This window comes from Cryptomeria japonica, chromosome 11, assembly GCF_030272615.1.
Source record: "Cryptomeria japonica chromosome 11, Sugi_1.0, whole genome shotgun sequence".
NCBI lineage: Eukaryota > Viridiplantae > Streptophyta > Pinopsida > Cupressales > Cupressaceae > Cryptomeria > Cryptomeria japonica.
The window spans coordinates 540,345,596-540,367,220 of record NC_081415.1 but is presented as its reverse complement, the minus strand read 5'-3'; the positions used below and the strand labels follow the sequence as shown (position 1 = coordinate 540,367,220).

The 21,625-nt window shown below is 34.5% G+C and overlaps 1 protein-coding gene across 1 annotated transcript; it reads left to right on the top strand.

The window, feature by feature from the left end:
- The first annotated feature begins 20,140 nt into the window (after nucleotides 1-20,140).
- On the top strand, nucleotides 20,141-20,743 carry LOC131049037 (RING-H2 finger protein ATL57). Its single transcript, XM_057983040.2, has one exon. It carries the CDS (start codon nucleotides 20,141-20,143, stop codon nucleotides 20,741-20,743), a length of 603 nt encoding a protein of 200 aa, XP_057839023.1.
- The last annotated feature ends 882 nt before the right edge of the window (nucleotides 20,744-21,625 follow it).

Below are 21,625 nucleotides of genomic sequence, written 5' to 3'. Positions count from 1 at the left end.
CTTGATGGCTTGATATCCCTCTTATCTGATATTCAAGCACAAAACTCCCTTATGGAAAGTCTCAAGGACTCACTCTCAGTCGCCCTCACCGACACCCGGACCAAGTATAAGACTATTTTTGATCAGTTACCGCCTCCAGATGGAAATTAAGTTTTTAATGTTTGTCAAAAAGGGGGAGTAATATTATGATACTACAAAGAGGAAATTCCAGCAAAGGGCGAGTAATTCTGCACTTGGAGAGCAATACAATTTTGATAACAATTTTGAGTATTGTATACAAGGGGAGTATACCGAGCAGAATATACAGAGCACTCAGAGCACACAAGTACAGAACAGAACTGAACATGCAAAATTTAGAGTTATGTACAGGATAATGATAAGGGGAGTATATCTGGATATACTATTTTATTGACTATTGTACATATTGTCAAGTATAGTCATTTTGTCAAGTATATAGTTTTTGAGTTATGACTTTGTAAGTAGTTTTTGTCAAACATCTCAACTAATGTCAAAAGGGGAGATTGTTACTACTTATCAAATTGCCATTAGTTTCTTATCCAAAGTCATACTATATATTCTAGTCGGTTAGTATTACGAAATCATGCAGTCAGTACACTCAGAGAAGTCGGTATGAACAGTCTAGTCGGTTACTGAAGAAAGCAGTCACAGAACGCAGTATTCACCGAGTTGTTTACCGAGTAAAGTTTCATGGCTACTAAGTGGTAAAGTTAACTCACTGAATTGATATTCACCAAGTGAAACATTTTACCATATACATTGAACCTAGACATGCACATCTAACCATTTTTTCATTGGGAATTGCACTATGAGATTGTGTATGATTACAAGGTCAATCTAACCAATGAGATATTTTGTTTAGTTATTCATTCGAAGAATCTTTTGTAAGATCAAAGCAATGAATCAGATCACCGTTGTAAGAGATCTATTTATACAGCATGATTCTAGGGTTAGATATATGAGATGCAATAAAAGATAACATAGTGTATGCATGAAGGAAGACTGTTACAGAGACACATAGAGGTCACCGAGAAGGTTATCAGTGAACAAATGACGAACAAAGTAAACAAAAGGGTTTACCGAGTTTCATTATGGGTTACTGAGGTATGCTACAAGCTAGGTAATCTTATTCAGAGCACATAGAATTTGCTTTAGCATTTCACATGTAAAGTTGCAGATATTTGTAATGATTTTATTGTAATATTTTGAAGTTGTAAGAGAAACCTTTAACAGGGTAAAAGACTCTAACCAAGTCTATAAATTGTAAATCCTTTAACCAGGTGCTACACTTATATAGTGTTGTAAAAATCCTTTAGTAAGGTAGATCTAAATGATCTTGATACTACTAATAGGGTAAGCTATCAAAAATAGCTAAATGTAGCTCTAACTAAGCATTCTTTATTATTGCAGTAGTGAAGTTGTGGGTGCCATCCCCACCGCAATTTTTCTCTCTAACCAAGAGTTTCTGTGTGACCAAAATATATGTGTTATGGAGTGAATCATGTATGATTATTATCTATTGATTTTAGTTTTATTTTATGTTACTACACTATTCTGTTTATACATAATAGTAAGGTTATTATCAAAGAAAAGTTTTGGAGTACTGATTCACCCCTTCGCTCTTAGTACATTAGCTTTCTATATTGGGCCTAACAAAAGGTAAGTATAGAGTCCTGGAGTGGGACATATGCCTTGCATATCCTTTCTAGCTCTTGCTATGTTTCTATTTGTCTTTTTGAAATTTTAGAATAAAAGAAAGAAACATTAGAGGTGGAAGCAAGATACTTTCCTCCCATTTCAATAGCATTTCTCAACAAATCCTTATTGTGCGACAAAGCCATTTTCCTACTATCAATATCCTTTGCCAGTTTTTCTCCATACTTCTTCTTGTGATTCTTTTCAGCATACAGTTGAGCAGCATCTTCTAGTGATGTGATTTGATCAGATGCATCTAAAACTAACTGACCAAGTTTGCTAATGGGTGTAGAAAGATGTGCTATAGATGTTTCTGATAGTAGACCAGACAAGATTTCTATTGCATTTTGAATTGTCTTTGCTTCAACCCTTTTCTCTTTCAGTCTCTTCTTATGTGCTCTAGATTGCATAACACTAGCCAGCTTTATCATTTCTAATGCACTCAAAGTGTTCATATCAATAGGTCCTAAAATAATTAAAGAATCATCACCATCATCTTCAAGTTGTTTCTGCTTTTCCGGTTCAGGGGATACAACCTTAATGATAGATTTCTGTGTATTCTGCTCTATTGTCTTTTCAAGTGACTGTGTGGCAACATTTTTAGTAGTCTCCTTCTGAATTTCTTGAATGACTAGTGGAGATTGGGGTTTCTCCAGTTCTTCTGTTGTCGGTGGATTGTCCACTTTTAGTTGAGTAGCCAGCTGCTCAACTAGTGTAACCTATACATTAGTGATTGTTGGGGGCTCCATATCTTGTATAGTGTTGTCTCCAGATAAGTCCACTATGTTTTGAACATTATCATCAACAAGAATAGTGGAATCATCCTTCTTCTTGAGTGGATAGACCTCATCAGGTTGAATAATTTCCTCTTCATCTATTTCTAGTGGAGTAACATCATCAGTAACATTATCCTCATTCATAGAGGATTGGATGAGCTCTTCCATCCGTTTGATATTATAGGCTATATGATGAGTCCCAGTCTCAATGATTGCTCTCTTTCCACTGAGTAACTTCACTCTCCTTGATTTAAATGTAAATTGGGATTTGTATCAAGCAACTAAAGCACTAATATCATCCTTAGGAAAATATTTTACAAATACCTTATCAATGATTTCTTTTTCTAATTTGATAGCTTCCTCCCATTTATTCAAAAGAATAGTATTTAAAGAATCTGAGATATCCTTTTCTAATTCTTGTGGATATCTACTATAATGACACAGATGAATGATTACCTATTGAATCGCTTCCTCTTTCTCATTTTAAGTGAAGGAATCAAAATGCTTCTTTACATTGTCAAACCTATTCCTCTTTAGTGTCTTGATTGTCCTTTCAAAATGGGTTTCAGGTTTGAACGATGATATATCAATAGGCACAGTTGCCTTTGGCACTTCCTTAACGTTCTTGGATATTTTATCAGTTGTCTTTGCCTTCTTTGGTTCTTCACCAGAATCTGTTTCCTCAAATTCTAGTTGCAAAATTAATTTTCTGCCTCTCTTCTTTGTCTCTTTCTTAGCATATACTTTGGGTTCCAGTTCCTTTTTGGTTAGGAAACTCCTAGTAACTCTAGTACTCTTTGTTGGAGATGCTTCATCAGGATTTTTATTCTTTCCTTTTGTACTTTAACAGGTGTAGTACTGGTTTGTGCAGGTGCCTCTTGGACTGCCACAATGTCCAAATTTGCCTGTTTTTTGTCTATAGGCGATGCTAATAGGGTATTAGTATAACCAACCAGTAGATCATGGTTAACCTCATAACTCATGTCTTCCAATTCTTCTTCTCTTGGCTCAATTGCTTGCATTAAGAAAAAGTCAGTGGTAACGATGAAGATTATGTCCTTCTCAAAGTGTTTTACCACTTCTTCCGGTAGCCTCAATCTCATACTCATCTTCTTTTGAAACTCATTGAAATACCTATTCAAAGCATCATGGAAAGTATTCTTCACATCCTTGATGTTGTTCTTAATTTGTGTAGAGACCGGTGAGTCCTTTGACCACTCAATGTCTCCAATTCCTGGTAGAAAGTTCTGAAAATAAAAGAATAATCCGACCAATAGTTGTCCATACTTGAATTTTTTACTATTATCCTTTTTAACTGATTGTAAATTTTGAAATAATTGCCTTCTGATGGCTTCACAGAGATCATAGTCTGCATTATCAGCTATAATTTTGTGAGCAGTATGAATTGTTGCAGATGGAACACTATTAAGTCTACTAGAGTAAAATACTCAGCAACCTATCACCATTGCTGCTAGTTTTACTACAGGGTCTCTGATATTGTTGATAGAAAAGGAACACTTATCAGAAGTAGAACCGGTTAAGTCGAAGACAGTGTTCTTAGAAAATTTCCTTAACTCAGGAACTTCACTGGTTGAGAAATAGCTAGTCACAGCCTAAATGACTTCCTTTGTAATTGTGTGAGTCCTTTCTAAGTACATGTTTTTTCCATGAACTCTACTCAAAATTATTCTGTATGTGCTTCTTCAAAATCTTCAAGAAAATAGGAAGCATTATGAAAACCCTTTTCGAAAACCCTAGCATACTGTGTCTTAATTTTACCATTCTCATCACAAAGTGATTTCAAGTGTGTGTAAATGTATAGAGATCCTAAATCTTCTAATTTGCAGTCTATATAACTAGTCAAATCACCTTTGACCAAAACTCCGCTTAGAACTTGCGACAATGCATTATATGACACAATTTGTTCTGCCTTTGCAACTTCCATAGGCTCAGAAGTGATTATCAACCTCTCTACAGGCTTTGAAGTAGATGCCATTCTAGATTAACAAGATTCAAAGTGGTATGTTCAAAGAAATACCTTGTTTCGCGCATGTTTCCCTGTTTACTTGTTGAAATGCCCAAGTGCACACCGGTTCGACTTTCTGCAACCTTCAATTCAACTTAATTTCTCAAATCATGAAACAATTCAATAATTAAAAGCAAGACAATCTTACTCAACTCTGCAATCGCTTCAAATTTATTTCTCGAATGAGTTAAGGTAAAAATGACAAAGTAAAACTCACTTTTATCCTTTTTACATACTGCAATAAATGCTCGCCCGTTAGGGTTACAAACCCTAATTTCACCACTCAAGTGGAAAACCGGTTGATAACATGTTAACAAAAAGTTACCAAAATTTTATGTTTCAAAATTCTTTCCTACTCATTTTTCACAAGGGGTCCGGAGATGTTTTATCGTTAAGCTCCCCTTAGCCATATTAAAAAGGATTAAGTCATCGATGCAGGGTTCTCTTCACTGGGTGAAGGATGAGTCATCACTTTTCTTCTTCCAAATCCGATTCATTTCCTCTCTAGTTTCTTCAATATCAACTTTCTGCTTTCCTTTCTGATCCTTGGAAGAGTTGATCGGTTTTCTATTTCTAGATCTATAGAATTTTGCTAAGTGCCTCGTTTTGTTACAGTGATAACATGCCATACCAAATGACCTCCAAGGTCTTGCATTTCCTCTTCTTGTTCTTATTTTGCAGTTCATAGCCACATGAACAAAGTTATTACAGAAGGTGCAAATAACATTTGTTACCTTTTCCATCTCGAATGGACTAAACCAATTGTTGTAGGATCTTTGTCAGTTCCAGTTTACTCGGTTATCAAAGTTCCTCATCCGGTCACCATTTGGTCTTGGATACATGTGTGGCACAGGATTGTTTTCTCCATATCTGCACTCAACAAATCTATGTCCATACATTCCACATGTGAAGCAATGACCTTCAAATTTCTTGGACACATACCTAGCATTAGTATTGTACCTTACATTTCTGTTAGGTTTGTCTCTACAAAAAATTGCAGTGTGACCATGTTTATGGAAAACAAAGCAGACAGGTTTAAAGACCTTCTTACCAGTAGGCTTATTGATCTTAGGAGCTGATTTGTTCCTAGGATTGTTGCTCTTTGTACCAAAGGATTCACCTTTTTCAGTTGTGTGAAAACCAAGTCCAGAGATATCACCTTTCATTCTTTGTGATTGAATTTTTTCTTCCAGCATGGTAGAACTTTTGATGACCTTCTCCAATTTCTCATTGGCTTCAGTAAGTTGTTTGATGAGATCTTCATTATGCTTAGACAAGTTCTCTTTCAAAGATGATGCAAGCTCAAGATCTAGTTGTAGGTTCTCCTTTTCTTCTCTTTTCGCAAACAAATTCTCATGCATAGTGTATTTTTCCTGTTTGATCTTTGTAATGTCTTGATCTCTTTCCTTGATAAGATCTTTAGAAACTCTTCTAGCTTCCAGTTCCTGACTTGTGCAGATAGTGAGACCTTCTATCTCTCTCCTTAGATTCAGTTTCTCACCGTTCAACTTTTCAACTTCCTCTACTAAAACATCAATATTGGCTTCATATGAAGAACTATTATCAGATATTTCTAATAGTTGTTTAGTTAGCTCTCTCCTTTTGACTTGAGAACCTTTAGTTTTGACCCTAGGGGATTCAAGTTCATTTCTGCTAGCTTCTAGCTCTCTAGCCATCTCGAAGTAGCTCCTGTCCCCCATGGTGGTTTCAAGGCTCCCTTCTAAGCGGTTAGGCTTAAAAGAAGTTAGGCTCTGATTCAAATTGATGGACTTGAAAAGAAATCAGAGGGGGGGGTGAATCAGTGACACCAAATTAAACACTACTTCAAACACTAACCGGTAGATGAACTTAACAAATCTTTTAAACACAATGTATGCAATCCAAAATGATATAACAACATCCACAAAAAGTAAAGCATCCACCATAACACAAGTGTTTATACATGGAAAACCCACATAGGTAAAAACCATGGTGAGATGGAACTCACAAGTTAACTGTCTACACTAATAGATAACTTACCGGTTAAGGTCTACAAAGTTCTCTGCTAGGAGCAAATCTTGTTAGAGATCCCAAAGCTTGATTAAAATCTTATACCCCGTTAAGAGTTGTACCCTATTAGGAGTAACCTCGCTGGAGGATTTAAGAATCCAAACTAATGGATCACCTTGTTAGAGGATTTATACATTGAAGCTTGTTAGAGCTTACCCGGTTAATGGATTTGATTCTGCTATAATGGTTAGAAAACAACAAGAATGGTTTGATCTGTTCTGAGTATCACAATATTTTCTTGATCAGATCCTTCTAAGTACATTCAACACTGCTCTTCATCATACTCTTCATCTTAACACTTATCACTCTTTGAACAAAAAATTTCGCTCTTCATGCATACCATCAATTACATAACATCTCTATCAAATGATTCACTAAGATGTCTTTATATAGACATTTAAATCTTATGTCAGCCAAAGGAAGTCATGACACAATTTCCTAGGTGTAGTGTATGTGGAAAAGTGACCATAACTCATCACAAAAACTACCACCAAGTAGTCGGTGCTGGTAACTCATCAGAAAAATTAACAAATACCGGTTGGAACAACTAGTACCAGTTTGAATAAAACATATGAACCATTGTCCTTGAGTCTCTGCTTGATCTCCATCTTGATCTTCATCTTGATGCCGACTTAGTATTATCATAAGTTGTCTCTTATGCACATACCGATTAGAGATAAACCTCTAACATAGCGGTTGACAATGTAAACAATTGAAGTTACATGGGTAGTCAATATAATCATATGTGTGTGTGAGAGTATTTCATCAATGACAACAAGTGATGAATTCATTATAATCATTATCAAGCCAACAAGATGTCATGTTCGAGCTTGTGAATCTATCCCTCAAAATACTCAATCTTGTCAGACTCCAACAGTTGACATGATTCCCTTTTCTCCTAAGAAAGATGTTCAACCAAAATGTTCAAATCAAAAGTTGCATGAAACATGTGATGGTTTTACTCCTATTTGTGGTCTTGATCCTCTTGCTCTAAAATTTGATGAAGAAATGGGTGAAAACATTATTCATATTAGTAATACAACTCCTAATGCTTCTGATAGTGAGTATGAGTATATTGATGTGGACAAACATTTATCGGATGAGTTTTCACAAACTTTAATCCTAGCTCCTAGAATCAAGAAAAGTGATTTACCACATGAGTATACTCCTTGTTTGGATCTTGTGATAGCTCCATCTGTTGTGCTTGATGTTGCTCCTATAGCATGTTACCCACCTTCCCGAAATAGTGATCAGCAATATTGGGAGGCGGATGTCATGCTAGATTAGAAATATTAGCACTACAAACCTTTCTCTCTCCTTTCTTTCTCTTTTGTGACCATTCTTCTATATGTATCCCTGTTCTTCTATTGTTCCCTTAATGTCTACATGGGGATGATGCAAAGCATAGAGATCTTCTCTTGGTCTCTTTCATCTTGACTCAAAAGACATCCTCTCTTCCCTTTCTTCTAAGGTAGTGTCCTTTTTTGGGGAATGAAGATTATTATATGCATATACATACATGATATACATGAGTTATCAAACAACATACTAACCCCAAGGAAAGCGACACTACCTCATGTTTTGTGCTCATTATCCTTGGATTTATACCTCGATTGGGGGCTAAATCCTTGTGATGATGTGCTCCCTCTCTTCTCTTTCTCTTGGGTGTATCCTAGCTTAAAGAAATCGCTCCCAATAAGACGCGTGCAATCATTTTAACATGGGGGCATACACTTTGCTCATACTTTCCTTCTTGTGATACATAGAATTACTTAGTGAACTTTATTTTGATTTGTAATTTTTAGTATCCTTGCTATCATGACTCATAATGAAGGTAAATTTTCTACTTGAAGTCATGGTTCTCTACTTCTCGATCTTCCCTTTCAATTTGTCAAATGAAGTCATAAGATCCTAAGTCCATTGGGGGCTTGGTACATCTTGCCTCCTTGACATGGTGAAAGTCTTTCAATCTTCTTTCCTTGTACTTTACCGACAGTATCAGAATATGCTTATACTCCTGCTAAAGTGGGGGATAAATTTAGTGTCATAAAATTGCTACCCTAGAAATTTACGAATACATTAGGGTCCTCACGCATGCAAACCCAAATCCTCTGGCCTGATCGGAGACTGGATAGTGCTCGACTTGCAAAAGCATCTTCCTTGGCCTCCACATCACTCTGTGTGCACTCTACCCTAGAGACAGGGGTAGGACAGGTGCATGGCACCCCTGTCCCTGCCCTATTTTGGGGCAAGACCTTTTTAGAGCATGCAATGTGAGTTGTGCAGTGATGGGAAATCTCCCCGATGTAGGCTAGTGATGAAATTAAAATCCACCAAACATGTATTTAAGGTGCATTCATTCTCTCATTTTCATAAGTTGAGGTTGGATAAGATTGAAGTATACACAAGCGATCGAGCATTCAAGAGCATTCAGGCATTCTTTTCCAGCATTGAGAATTCTCAAGTCTCTCTTCAAGGCTAGGTACATTGCATTCAAGTCAAGGATTCAACCATTGAAGAGGAGATTGATTTAATCATAACCCTTAGAATACTTAATTATGGTTTAATTCTAGCCAAGGTGCACACAAAACCAATTGAAAATAAAAAAATGACAATTATAGTTAAATTATTAGACACAATTCAATATCTAAATATTTGATCTAAATATTGTGAGAGCATACCCCAACTAAATCATTCAAGATATGATAAATCTTAAGGTTAATATTTGGATTGTGGTTCAATTAATGTTAATGTTGTTTGTAATTTATCAATTATATTTTTTAGTTACACGAGTTATTGATATTTTAGTTATAATAAATTAAAAAAAAAGTAGTTTTATTTTTTATTTAATTATTTTTCAATTTAAAATATTTATTATATTTTTTATTAATATTTAGATTTTTCATATATTTTGGCTTTCCATTTAGTTTATTCTATTTTTATTTTTATTTAGATCTAAGTTTGAAATTTATTTTTTGATTATTATATCATTTTTATAAAATTACAAATAATATTTAAATTTATTTAAATTAATTTAATTTATAATTATTTATCTAATAAATTTTGAATTTATTGTAGAATTGTTATATTTAAAATTTTAATTTTAATTTATAAATAATACATTTAATTTATCTGTATCACTCTCTATCTCTCTATCTCCATCTCTCTCTCTCTCTCTCTCACACACACACACACACACATCTATATTTTCATCCTTACCTCTCCCTTTCCCTCCTCTCTATGTTACTCCCTCTTTCTATATCTCTTTATTTCTCTATCCTCTATTCATTTCTCTATCATCTACACTAGAAATTCTCTAAATCTTGCTCACACACTCCTTGTTACTCATCCCCATATCTATCTCAATATCTCTCACACTTTCAAACACACTCCTTGTTTATCCCTCCCTATCTCTATCTCTCCCCCCTATATCATTCTCTCTAGTACCTCATCTCTCTCTCTCTCTCTCTCTCTCTCTCTCTCTCTCTCTCTCTCTCTCTCTCTCTCTCTCTCTCTCCTTTTAGATATCTCCACCTCTTTATCCTCTCCTTATTTCTCACATTTCCTCTCCCTCCCTCTCTTCCTATTCATATATATATATCTCCCTCTCCACCTATTGCAAATATAACATGATCCATTGGTAATGGAATCTAGTTATCTTCTTGATTTAGAGATTTTTAAGTCATGTTTGGATCTTTATAACTAGATTCATAGTTCATTTTAAGCTATCACTTCTCAATTAAGACCTTAGTTGCATAAATAACATCAATTTTTAAATGGCCTACCATTTGAACTTATGCACTAAATAAATGTATGTAAAATACACCAAAATTTTCCATAATTGACCTTTCACACCTCTTCGACGTACCAATTGCACACCAAAGTGCGACTACTAGCTATTTAAAATAAAAGTTAAACAAAAATTATAGAATTTTTATAAGAAATTTTAATTCTATGCATTGACTAGACAAATTAATTAAAAAATTGAATTGAATGCCTTGGCAAGAACTAACAATATAATAATTACAAATGAATATAAAAAAGTAGAAATCTTTTATAATTATCATATTCAAGCTTTTGAAACTTGTTATGTCCATAGGCATTCTACAAGAGATGAACAAGGAAAACAAAAAATATATCCATTATATAAAGCAAAAATTGGACTTGCTTTGTCGTTTTAAAAAAAAAAAAATAGATTTGATTTTTTTTTTATTAATATCTATCATTGTTGTTTATACACTTCTTTTTAAAATATAAATATACTAGCATACCTATATTTTAAAAAATATAAGTAAAGATCTGCTGAGAGATATCAAATAATAGAAGTATTTAATATTCATAAATAATAATAGAGTTTTTCTTTGTTTTTTTTTGTGAAAGTGACAAGCCACAGATATATATATATATATATATATATAAGAAAACAGATTTAAGAGCTCAATAGGAAAGAACCAGGAAGAAAACCCTGTATCCTTTCTTAGATACAAAGGAGAAAGAAAAAATGAAGCTATAAGGAACCCCAACAAACCTCATAAAGGCCACAGATGAGAATAGTGGAACATGATAAACTAAGAGAAATCCTAGAATTGGCCCCAACAACTGGTTATGAATGATCTTGATAAAGTTATGAGGGGATATCTGAGTATTGCAGACCTGCCATCACCAGTGACCAGAGAGAATATTTGAATATTTGTAAAGTGCAGAAAGAAGAATGCAACTGATTGAATTATTTTGGAACTATAATACCGGTACAAAATATCACTGCCACCAAAACTAAAACAGGTTACCGTAGAGACTCCTTTACCGGTACAACATAATCACCACCACCAAAACTGATACTCGATACAAAAAAACTAGCACCTGCTACCGGTGAAGATGTGAAACCAGAACACTGATGATACCAGATAGAAGATGGGAGTATCAGACCACAGAAGAAAAAAGTAAACAAAAAACCGGTTATCTTCTTAGAGCTTTAAATACTAGAATGCAGATGTAACTTGATATTTTATACCGAGAAGAACCGATATGCAAACTAATTTATCAATTTACAAGCTTGCTCACAAAATTGGTTATACAGAGCTGAAATACAAAATAACTCCCATACCGATATTACAATGACTTAATGAGTTAAATAAGAAGGCCCCAATCCAGAATAGATCTTCAAAATTATATCTCCATATGCTACAAACACTAAGAGCCCATAACCAACAATGACGAGTTGGTCCCTGAACCTGAGGTGAGTGTCGAGGATTACATCTCCAATCCTTGAAATCTCAAAAAAAATCCATCACCGATATTGAGTGCAGCGAAGGCCAATATTAGATCTTCAATCAGTGAACCATGGATTTCATTGATTTGATCCAAGGAGAGCCAAGGAGGAGGATAAATATTGTTCATCTGCATAGAAATTTCATCACCCACTGGCATTACCAGAGAAATAATAGATGAATTTGTTTGTCCATGATCATGACCTAAAATTTCAAGGATGGCATGCATTTTAGAGAAAAAGTTTCTTTTTAATTCTGGGCTTAAGCTTCTCCCAACATTGCGGGCAGCAATTTGGAAGGCTCTCACATTTTGTAGGGAAAGAGACTGCTTTATGCTATCAAATATTGTAGGATATTCCTCATGTGTGAGTACAATTTGCCTGGAGAAAAGTCCACCCACTCTTGCCTGACCATTCCACATATCATACTGACGGATGGCATCCAAGAGTTGATTATCATTCAAGTAATATTTTCGAATCATTTTATGAATGATATTTTTCAAGGGAACCCAAGACTGCAGCAAATCCACTATATTGGAGAGAAATATAGAACACAGTTGTGAAAGAAAGAGAAACATTTTCTCCAATGGATACAAAATTTATTCCCCAATAATTTTCTTGATGCTTCGTATGCAGTGTTGACAGGAGGTGTTGAAAAAAATACCCAACTGATCTTCAGTAAGATGGTTCTCGAATGGCTTTTCCCAATCAACAATTAACACAGGCACTTTGTATTTTCTCGAGGAGTAGTCCATAATGCAATAAAGTTGGGAAGACTACGGAAGCAAGCGTATGCCAATTATGAGTGAAACCCAATAAAAGCACTATCTGTCTTGAAATTCTCATACTCTACCAAAATCATTTCAAATCTTCATCTACTGTGAATTAAATAGCAGGAAAGGGAAATATGCTTAATACTGATATTATTAATTATTCTGCAGGGTGACAGAGGATGCCCCATGTGTGAAGTTAAACATGGAAGTAATTTAGATCTCACGAAATTCAAAGGGAAACCGCCATCGTACTTCCAACATGGAAGTGCATAGAAAAAATCGATTATGCCATACTTATAATCCACTGGCTGCAAGTATGGAAAAATTCTTTAAATGCTCTCTCAACAAAGCCAAAGTAAAATCATTTAGGTGAGAGGTTGATGGTAGGGTGAGTGTGTCAACTATTTAAATATTTTTCCTTATTGATAATGCTAGCAAGTTGAGGAGATTTTTCTAACTTGAAATTTGGAGATGCAAAATCCACTACTAACTTATCACAACCCAAATTGGCTAGAACATCTACCACTCTATTACCTTCTCTGAATATGTGAGAAATACAACATTCCTCAACCGAGTCTATTAATGACCATGCTTGCTTTAAAAAGTAGGAAATTTTCCAGTTAAATGAACATTTGGAAATGCAAGCTTTCACTATTATAGAGGAATCTCCCTCAACATGCAACCTGTGAAATCTAATTTTTTTTGCCAATGTCATTCCATATAGTAAATAAAGAGCTTCTGCTACATTATTAGATCCAGAAGGAATGGAAGAGGACTTAGCTACCAAGAGAAAGACTAAATGATCTCTAATACAAACCCCAATTCCCGAATCACTAGGATTTCCCCTAGATGAACCATCAAAATTTAATTTGACAAAGCCAACTGAAGGAGGTTGTCATTTAGTTAAGCTTCATTTGATTGACTAACTTTCCCTACCAAATGTGGCACAAAAAGAGGGGATAGTAAGATCTTTCCAAATTTTGCTAATGCAGCCATCCCAAGATGAAAAATTAAAATTCCTACTTATATTCTTGATATGAGCATTAACCTGTTCTGAAGCATATTTCTCAATTCATTCTAAAACCAACTGAATTGGGGATTCCATTTGTCTGAAAATTATTTTATTTCTTTCCTACCAAATTCACGAAATGACAGTTGCCAGAATACATTTCCAGATGCTAGCAAACAAAGATTTTGTGAAAAGAGTAGGCCATGATTGAAGAAGTTCCCATAAAGTATAGGGAAGTGGCATAGATATATTTAATTTCTCCATAACATGGAGCCAACATTGCTGAGTAAAAGGGCACCTAGGAAGTAAATCATCCACAGTTTCAGTTTTAGCTTTGCATAGGACACAAGAGAAAGAGTTAGAAATGTGTAATTTTTTCAACTTATCACTTGTTAATATCCTTTTTCTTAATGCTACCCAAGCAAAACAACTTGTTTTAGGAAGTACAACACTATTCCAGCAAAATGAATAAGCTCAACTCTTCACTTTCTGATTTTCCATATGTCGGGCAACCACATAACCATCTCTGACAGAATATTTTCCATCTTGAGCTAGAGCCCATAATAGTTTGTCATCATGATTTGAAATATACACTCTTCTTGAAGACAAGAATTCCTGAAGACTTGACCTTTGATCATCTCTAATCGAAAGATCAAGAGGATCTTTCTAGATAGCTTTCCCAGAAAATATTTCTACCCCACTAACACAATCTATCAAAAGCGAACCCCAACATTTTTTTATAATTGGAATGGCATCCAAAAAGAGTTCTAAATTTTTTAAGGGAGGCAGGCCATTCCAAGAATCCTCCCAAAATTGAATTCTCTCACCATTATGGACTTCCCAAGAAACATATCTTGTAATAATCTGCCTACAATACATCATGAAGTTCCGAATAGCTGACCCTTTCGGGGATCAAGGGTTGTAATGACTCGAGAAGGATTTAAGGAGTCCAAGTATTTTTCTTGCATGATTCTGCACCAATTTGTGCCTAGTTTGGAGACCATTTGCCACACAAGTTTACCTCTAAAGATGATGTTCCTTTTAGATAGATCATGTAGACTAACACCCCCTCCCCTCTTATCATGAGCCATTTCCTGAATTGAAATAAGAAGAATCTTCTTTTCTTCTGACATATTATCCCTCCATAAGAAACCTCTAATAAGTTTTTCAATCTATTGTATGACTCCAATAGGGACTTTGAGGACATAGATGAAATAATTGGGAATGGCAGACAAGACAAATTTTATTAGGAGTAATCTCCCTGATAAAGACAGCCAGCAGGCCTTCCATGTGGATATGGCATTCTTAATTCTATCTATAATAGCATTCCAATAAGCTGGCTTATTGGCACCAACAAAAAATGGAATGCCAAGGTATGTGGAAGGAAAACATTCTGGAGAAAAAACCCAAAGAATCCACAATATTCCTTGTGACTATATCATTTGTATTAAATACATATATTTTAGATTTTTGGGCATTAATTCTTTGACCTGAAACTGCCATGTAGAGGTCCAAACTTTGCCTGATTTTCTTTGCCTCCTGAACATTTGCTCTATCAAACAATAGTGTGTCATCAACAAATAAAGAGTGTGTAACTAACACAGATGTACCTTCAATATGTGCACCCCTCCAGAGCTCTTGATCATGCTTAGACTTAATAATTCTACTAAAAGCTTCTGCCATAATAATAAACAGAGACAGAAATAGGGAGTCACCTTGTCTCACAGCTTGTAAAGCAGCAAAAAAATAGCAGGAACTCCATTAATTAACACTGATAAATGAGCTCCCGAAATGCATGCCCTAATTCATTTACACCAATTTTCAGCAAATCCAAATTTTCTCAAGACTTTAAACAAAAAAGACCAATTAAGTTTGCCATAAGCTTTCATCATATCCAATTTTACTACAAAAGAAGATGTGTTGTTGGAGTGAATGGAGTGCAACACTTCATGAGCAACCAAGACACCTTCCATGGTTTCTCTTCCTGGAACGAAGCCACCTTGTTTTGGGGATATGATTTTGATTATCAAATTCTACAATCTTAGATAAATGGCTTTGGTAATGATCTTGTATATTGTGTTACATAACGAAATGGGCCTAAAATCTGCAAAAGTTGTTGGTTCTTTGGTTTTTGGAATAAGAGCAATATTTGTAGAGTTGAAGTTTTGAAGAATGGATGAGCTTTTTCTTAACTCCTCCATTACTGCTAGCAATTCTGAGCCCAAAACATCCAAACATTTTTGGAAGAAAAGAGTCGTAAAACCATCCGGCCCCAGAGCCTTGTCTGGCGGAAAAGAAAAAACTACTTTTCTGATCTCTTCAATTGTAAAAGGGGCCAATAACTATTGGTTATCTAGGGGGCAAATGATATGGGGAATAGCCTCCATAATCTCCTATTCTTGCACATCAAGTGGAATTTCAGAAGAAGGGGGGGCAAGTAGGTTTAAAATAATTAACTCCTTCATCTTTAATTTCTTGAGCATCACAAAGGAGTTTACTCGAGGATGCCTCCTGAATGGAAAATATGGTAGAGGCTACCCTCTTCTGCTTGGCTGACATTTGAAAGAATTTGGTGTTTTTATCCCCTTCCCTTAACCAAAGCTCACGAGATTTCTATCTCCATTATTCCTCCTCTCTCTTATAGAGTTCTTCCCATTCTATCTGAGCCAGATTCTGCTTAGCAAACAATTCTAAATCCAGTCTATTAGAGATAATCTATTTATTAATCAAATGCAACTGATTTTCAACATGTTCTTTTTGAGAAAATCTATTTTTGAAGACACCCTTATTCCATATTTTAATTTAGGTTTTAACATACTATATTTTTTGTGGAATTTAAACATTTTGATACCCCTCACCATAGGAGAACTCACCCACTATTGCTGAACCAAAGCATGAAAATGAGGATGTCAGAACCACATCCTTTCAAATTTGAAGGAGGGCCTAAGATTATGTTTTAAAGTGGCTTCCTTTTTTTCAATGCTCACAAGGATAGGAAAGTGGTCTGAACTTGTAAAGAATAATTCTGAGTCCTCCATTCTTGAGAGAAAAGAAATATGTCTAATCTCTCCGCAATTTGTAAGAAACTGACTCTCCTATTGGTCCAAGTGGAAAATCTGTTATGTGGAGGACTATCAAATAAGTCATTATCATTTATAAATTCTTTGAAATCCTCAATCATCTTTATGGGTGGAAAAATACCCCCTTTTTTCTCATCTAGAGAGGTAATTGCATTAAATTCCCCCCCCCCCCCCCCCCCGCCAAAAAAAAAAAAATAAATAAATTACATTTTGCCTTGCAACTTGATGGATGATACGAGTGAGAGACGACAATAAATTCTTCTTCTCCCGAGAAGAGGTTGGACCATAGACATTTTTTAAGGTAAAAGATATATCATAATGCTTTATGCTAATATGCTGCCAATTGGCTCCTTGTTTTACAAGCTGAGAAATGATCGAATTTGGATTCCAAAGAACCACAAGACCTCCTGAACCACCTATACTTTGACTGTGTGTTGACTTCCAATTAGGCCATTTGGCTATTATTTTCTAGAAAACCTCATCTAATAATTTAGTTTCTTGAAGTAGCACAATATCTTCCTGAGAAGAATCAAGTTGTGACTTTATTCTCTTCCTTTTGTCAGGGGCATTTATACCTCTGACATTCCAAGATAAGACCTCCATACCTGCCGAGGAGAACTGCATTTAGTTCTCCTCGTGACTCTTTTGGAGGCTAAAAATTTTTGATTAAGGGTTGTTTGAATACTGGCATCAATTTCTTCTTTTTCTTTAACCGTTTTCAACTTTCTCCCTCTTTTTTTAGGAGTTCTCAATTCTTATTTACTCAGAGCAAGTGTTTGGGAGATGGAAAGGGTTTGAGAAAAATCGAAGGTTCCTTTATAAAGATCTTCTTTCAAGGATGAGTTACAAGGGACCTGGTCTAATTGTTCTTCTTCCGTTATAGCCCCTTCCTGGTCTATAGATGTCGGTATTCTAGGAAACACATCTAGTGAAAATTGATGATAGATATCATCTTCATCTAGACCTGGATGAAATGGAACACAGGATTGCATTTTCTCCATATTGGCATGATCAATTGGCAAAATATGATCAGGTGCAAAAACCTGATTCTAATGTCTCCCAAACCACTCATCAAAATGAGGCTGTGAAATTACTCCTAGCCCTCAAGTTTAGTTAAATGAGACCTATTGTCAATTTTGCCATTCATACAAGGACCCAATTTATTATCATACCGTATTGGTTGCATACATTTAGCATACTTTCCCAATATCTGCTCATGTGCTATTTCATCGAACCATTTTGAGGCTACACTTAAAAATGGCTTGTCAACCATTCTTTGAAGTTCTTCTTCTGAGTTTTTAGTACATTTAGTCAAATGCAAAGAAGTAGAGCTTGACTCTATATGGGTAAGATCCACTAAATGATTTTGGAAGAATGGATTTTGGACAGTTCTTTCCCTTTTAAAATAAGATCAAAGCCCTTTATGTGAGATGCTGATAGATTTATGCTTATCAAAATGAAGTCAAAATATTCCATTCAATGAGAAAGTAGCATTGATAGTCTTGTCAAAAAACCAACTACTATTAAACTCCAAACACTTGTGCCTTCTCAAATTAGATGGAAGAAATGCCTTAAGTAGTGCATCTAGCAATGCTTTATAAACAGTCTTAAGATTTATATCATTAAGGTTTTTCTGGTAAGGAAAACCAAGTGAATCATCTGAGTGGCCATTTTTACATACTAATTGGGAACAGACATTGGAAGTCATCCCATCCTACACCTTGAACAGTTGCATTAAAAAATCAACACCCAACCCCTCCTCATAAATAAGACCTTTGTTTTCCGATAAATGTAGAGAGCATTGAAGAGCATATGGAGAGGATATGAAGAGGATAATAAAGAGTTTGTTAGTAATGAGTTTGAAGTGAATTTCTTAAATAGATTGTTGAAAGTTTTTGAAAGAAAAATCTAAAATGTATTGAAAATACAAAAGAACAAAATTGATAGCAATATAGATAGATTTATAAATTGATGTGATAATTGTTATTGAAGAAAAAATAGAAGTCAATATCATACTTATTACATCAATTACAACAACATTTATAAAATATTATCAAAATAAAAAAATTTAAATCATGGAAATGATTTTATAAAATAAATGCATTACATATTAGATATATAGTCAAATAAAACTAAATATTAAACTCATTCTTGTTAAATACTACACATGCAACTTATTTTAAGTTATTTAATTTATTTATATTGGATATATAGTTAAATAAAACTAAATATCAGATTAATTCTAACTTGTTAAATACTACACATGCAATTTGTTTTGATTTAAGTAATTTAATTTATTTTCATTTAAGTTATTTAATTTAATTGATATTATTTTAATTTTATTTTAAATTATATAATTTAATTAATTTAAATTATTAATTTATTTACTTTAATTTGAAATAAAATCTACCAAATTTTTTATTGATTTCTATATATATAGAGAGAGAGAGAAACATAAAGAAAAGAAAAATATTTAATTTGAGAATTATTATAATAATTGCAAGTTTACTAGACTATACACATGGAGGCCATTGAAAACTTATTTAATTTAGTTTGATTAAAATTATTTAATTTATTTTAAGTTATTTAATGTATTTTTTATTTAAGTTATTTAATTTAAAATAAAATTTACAAAATATTTTACTAATTTCAATATATATTAATTTATTTTTAATTATTTAATTTAATTTAATTTAAAATAAAATCCACAAATTTAGTGGATATCATTTATTTTTATTTTTTTTCAAAGAATATTTAGATTGTTTCAAATTTACCATGCAAATTTTTTTATTAAACTAATTGTAATTATAATGAGTGTCAAATTTAATCATAAGGGATTTTATTGATGGTTAATTTATTTTTAATTATTTAATTTAATTTTCTTTAATTTAAATTAAAATCTTTAAATTCAATGGACCTTTATTTATAGTTATTTTTTTAAAATAGACCTACTATATAAAGCAAAAATTGGACTTGGATTATTTTTTATTTTTAAATTGAATTTTGCTGGATTTTAAAAAATAGAAAATAGATTTGATTTGTTTTTTTATTAATATCTATGATATTTTTTTATTAAATTCATTTTTAAATATTAATATACTAATATTATTATAAACTAATAGATATTTCTTAAAAAAATGCAAAACGCCTTAGAATAAATGTCGCACACTTCCCTATCAAGCCGCCCCAAAACATTCTTCTTCTTCATCCACCATACCAGTTGTTGAAACCTTCTTTGAATATGGCCGGAATAGCTAGTTTTGATGCGATGATGGACTGGTGGCTAATGTTTTGGCTAATATATGTTTTGTATTCACTATTACTCTTCATCTATGGAGCTCTATGTGGGTGGCGAAAGTTTTTGTGGTTGCTCCTGGGATTAGGGTTATATCCCATACTGCTCGCATACGTGAAATTCTTCCACTCACCCCATGTGCAATTCGCTTATATGGTTGTGGTGGCACTGGTGTTGAAAATCATGAATGCAAAATCAGATTTGGCATGTTCACTGCTGGTGCTATTTGTCATACATTCGGCTCTCTTCATATACATGAGATCTTTCCGACGAACAATACTTGTTGAATTCCCTTCTCTAGTCGTGGCTATCGTTGTCAAAATCGTTGCCCAGCTACTTAAAATCGTTGTCAAAATGGTGAGAGCACGATCGCCTCCTATCTACGTTTATCGTGCATCGGCATCGCCCCCAGTAGAGCAACCGCCTCCATCGTCCTCTTCTTACTCTGTTGATGACGCCATGAAGAGCAACCCAGTAGAGCAACCCCTTAAAATGGGTGTATTCAGTTACAGACATCAAGAAGAACAGCAGCAGGAGGAGTGCGTTATCTGCCTCGGTGAATACCAGGAGGGGGAGGCTTTGGTGGCGCTGCCACGTTGTCAACACAATTTCCACGTGGACTGCATTCGAAGGTGGTTGAAGTGCAAGCTCAGATGTCCCATTTGCAATGCATGTCCGTTTCAAGAATTGGGATCCCATGTTGTGCTTGCAGGAAATATGAGGGAGGGAAACATAGGGAGCGAAGACAACGTGTAAGCAGTAAGGGCAGATTGAAATTATATTTTTGTCTCTGTTCTAGATTGAGTAGCACTTAGGTTTTTTTTTTCTGGGGAGGAATGGGCAGTATATCTGCAGCATAGTGAAAAATTATAGCAAATATAATTATGTGGCCTGAAATTTGGCAGCTGAAAACAGAGGAGGTTTATGGCATCGGAAGTTAGTTGCCATGTTTGAGGTTGGCGTATCAGTTTCTGTGCAAAGGAAATCAGTTTAACCATGCATTGTTCTACTTCCATCCACCGGCATGAGGAGAAGCTGCCCACGATAAAATAAATGGAGAGCTGGGTCTTTTCAGAGTCATTCTTTCCAGTGGGGACTTCTGCAGATTATGAAGTATGGCTGGGTTTTTTTTTTCTACTTTTTCCTTCTGTATCGTCCTTGCTTGAAACTCTAGCGTTTAATTTCTGGCATTTGAAATGTTGGCAATCGGCAAGTATCAAACCCTACCTGCAAGAGCAACAAAGAAATGACACGGAAAGACCACTGTTTATTGTTAGGGCACGCATACCAGAACGCAGAATTCTTTGTCAATCGCAAGATCAGAAGAGCCACACTGAAGACATGCATCTGCAGATAGCTATGGGTTCACAACGGTGGAAGTTCAGTTTTAACGGTGGAACTCTAGTTTACACTGACTTGCTTTCAGTTTTCTTTATTTCTCATTCTTAATAAGCTGCGTTAATGCAGTATCTTTCAACAGCTAGATTCTTTCCTATTTTTGTTCCAACTTTCAATGTAATAATCTGCTTGCATGCAGCTACATTCTTTCCTATTTTTGTTCCATCTTTCAATGTAATAATCTGCTTGCATGCAGACTCCAGCAATCTATTTTTAGTTTACGGATAAATGCATCCGAAT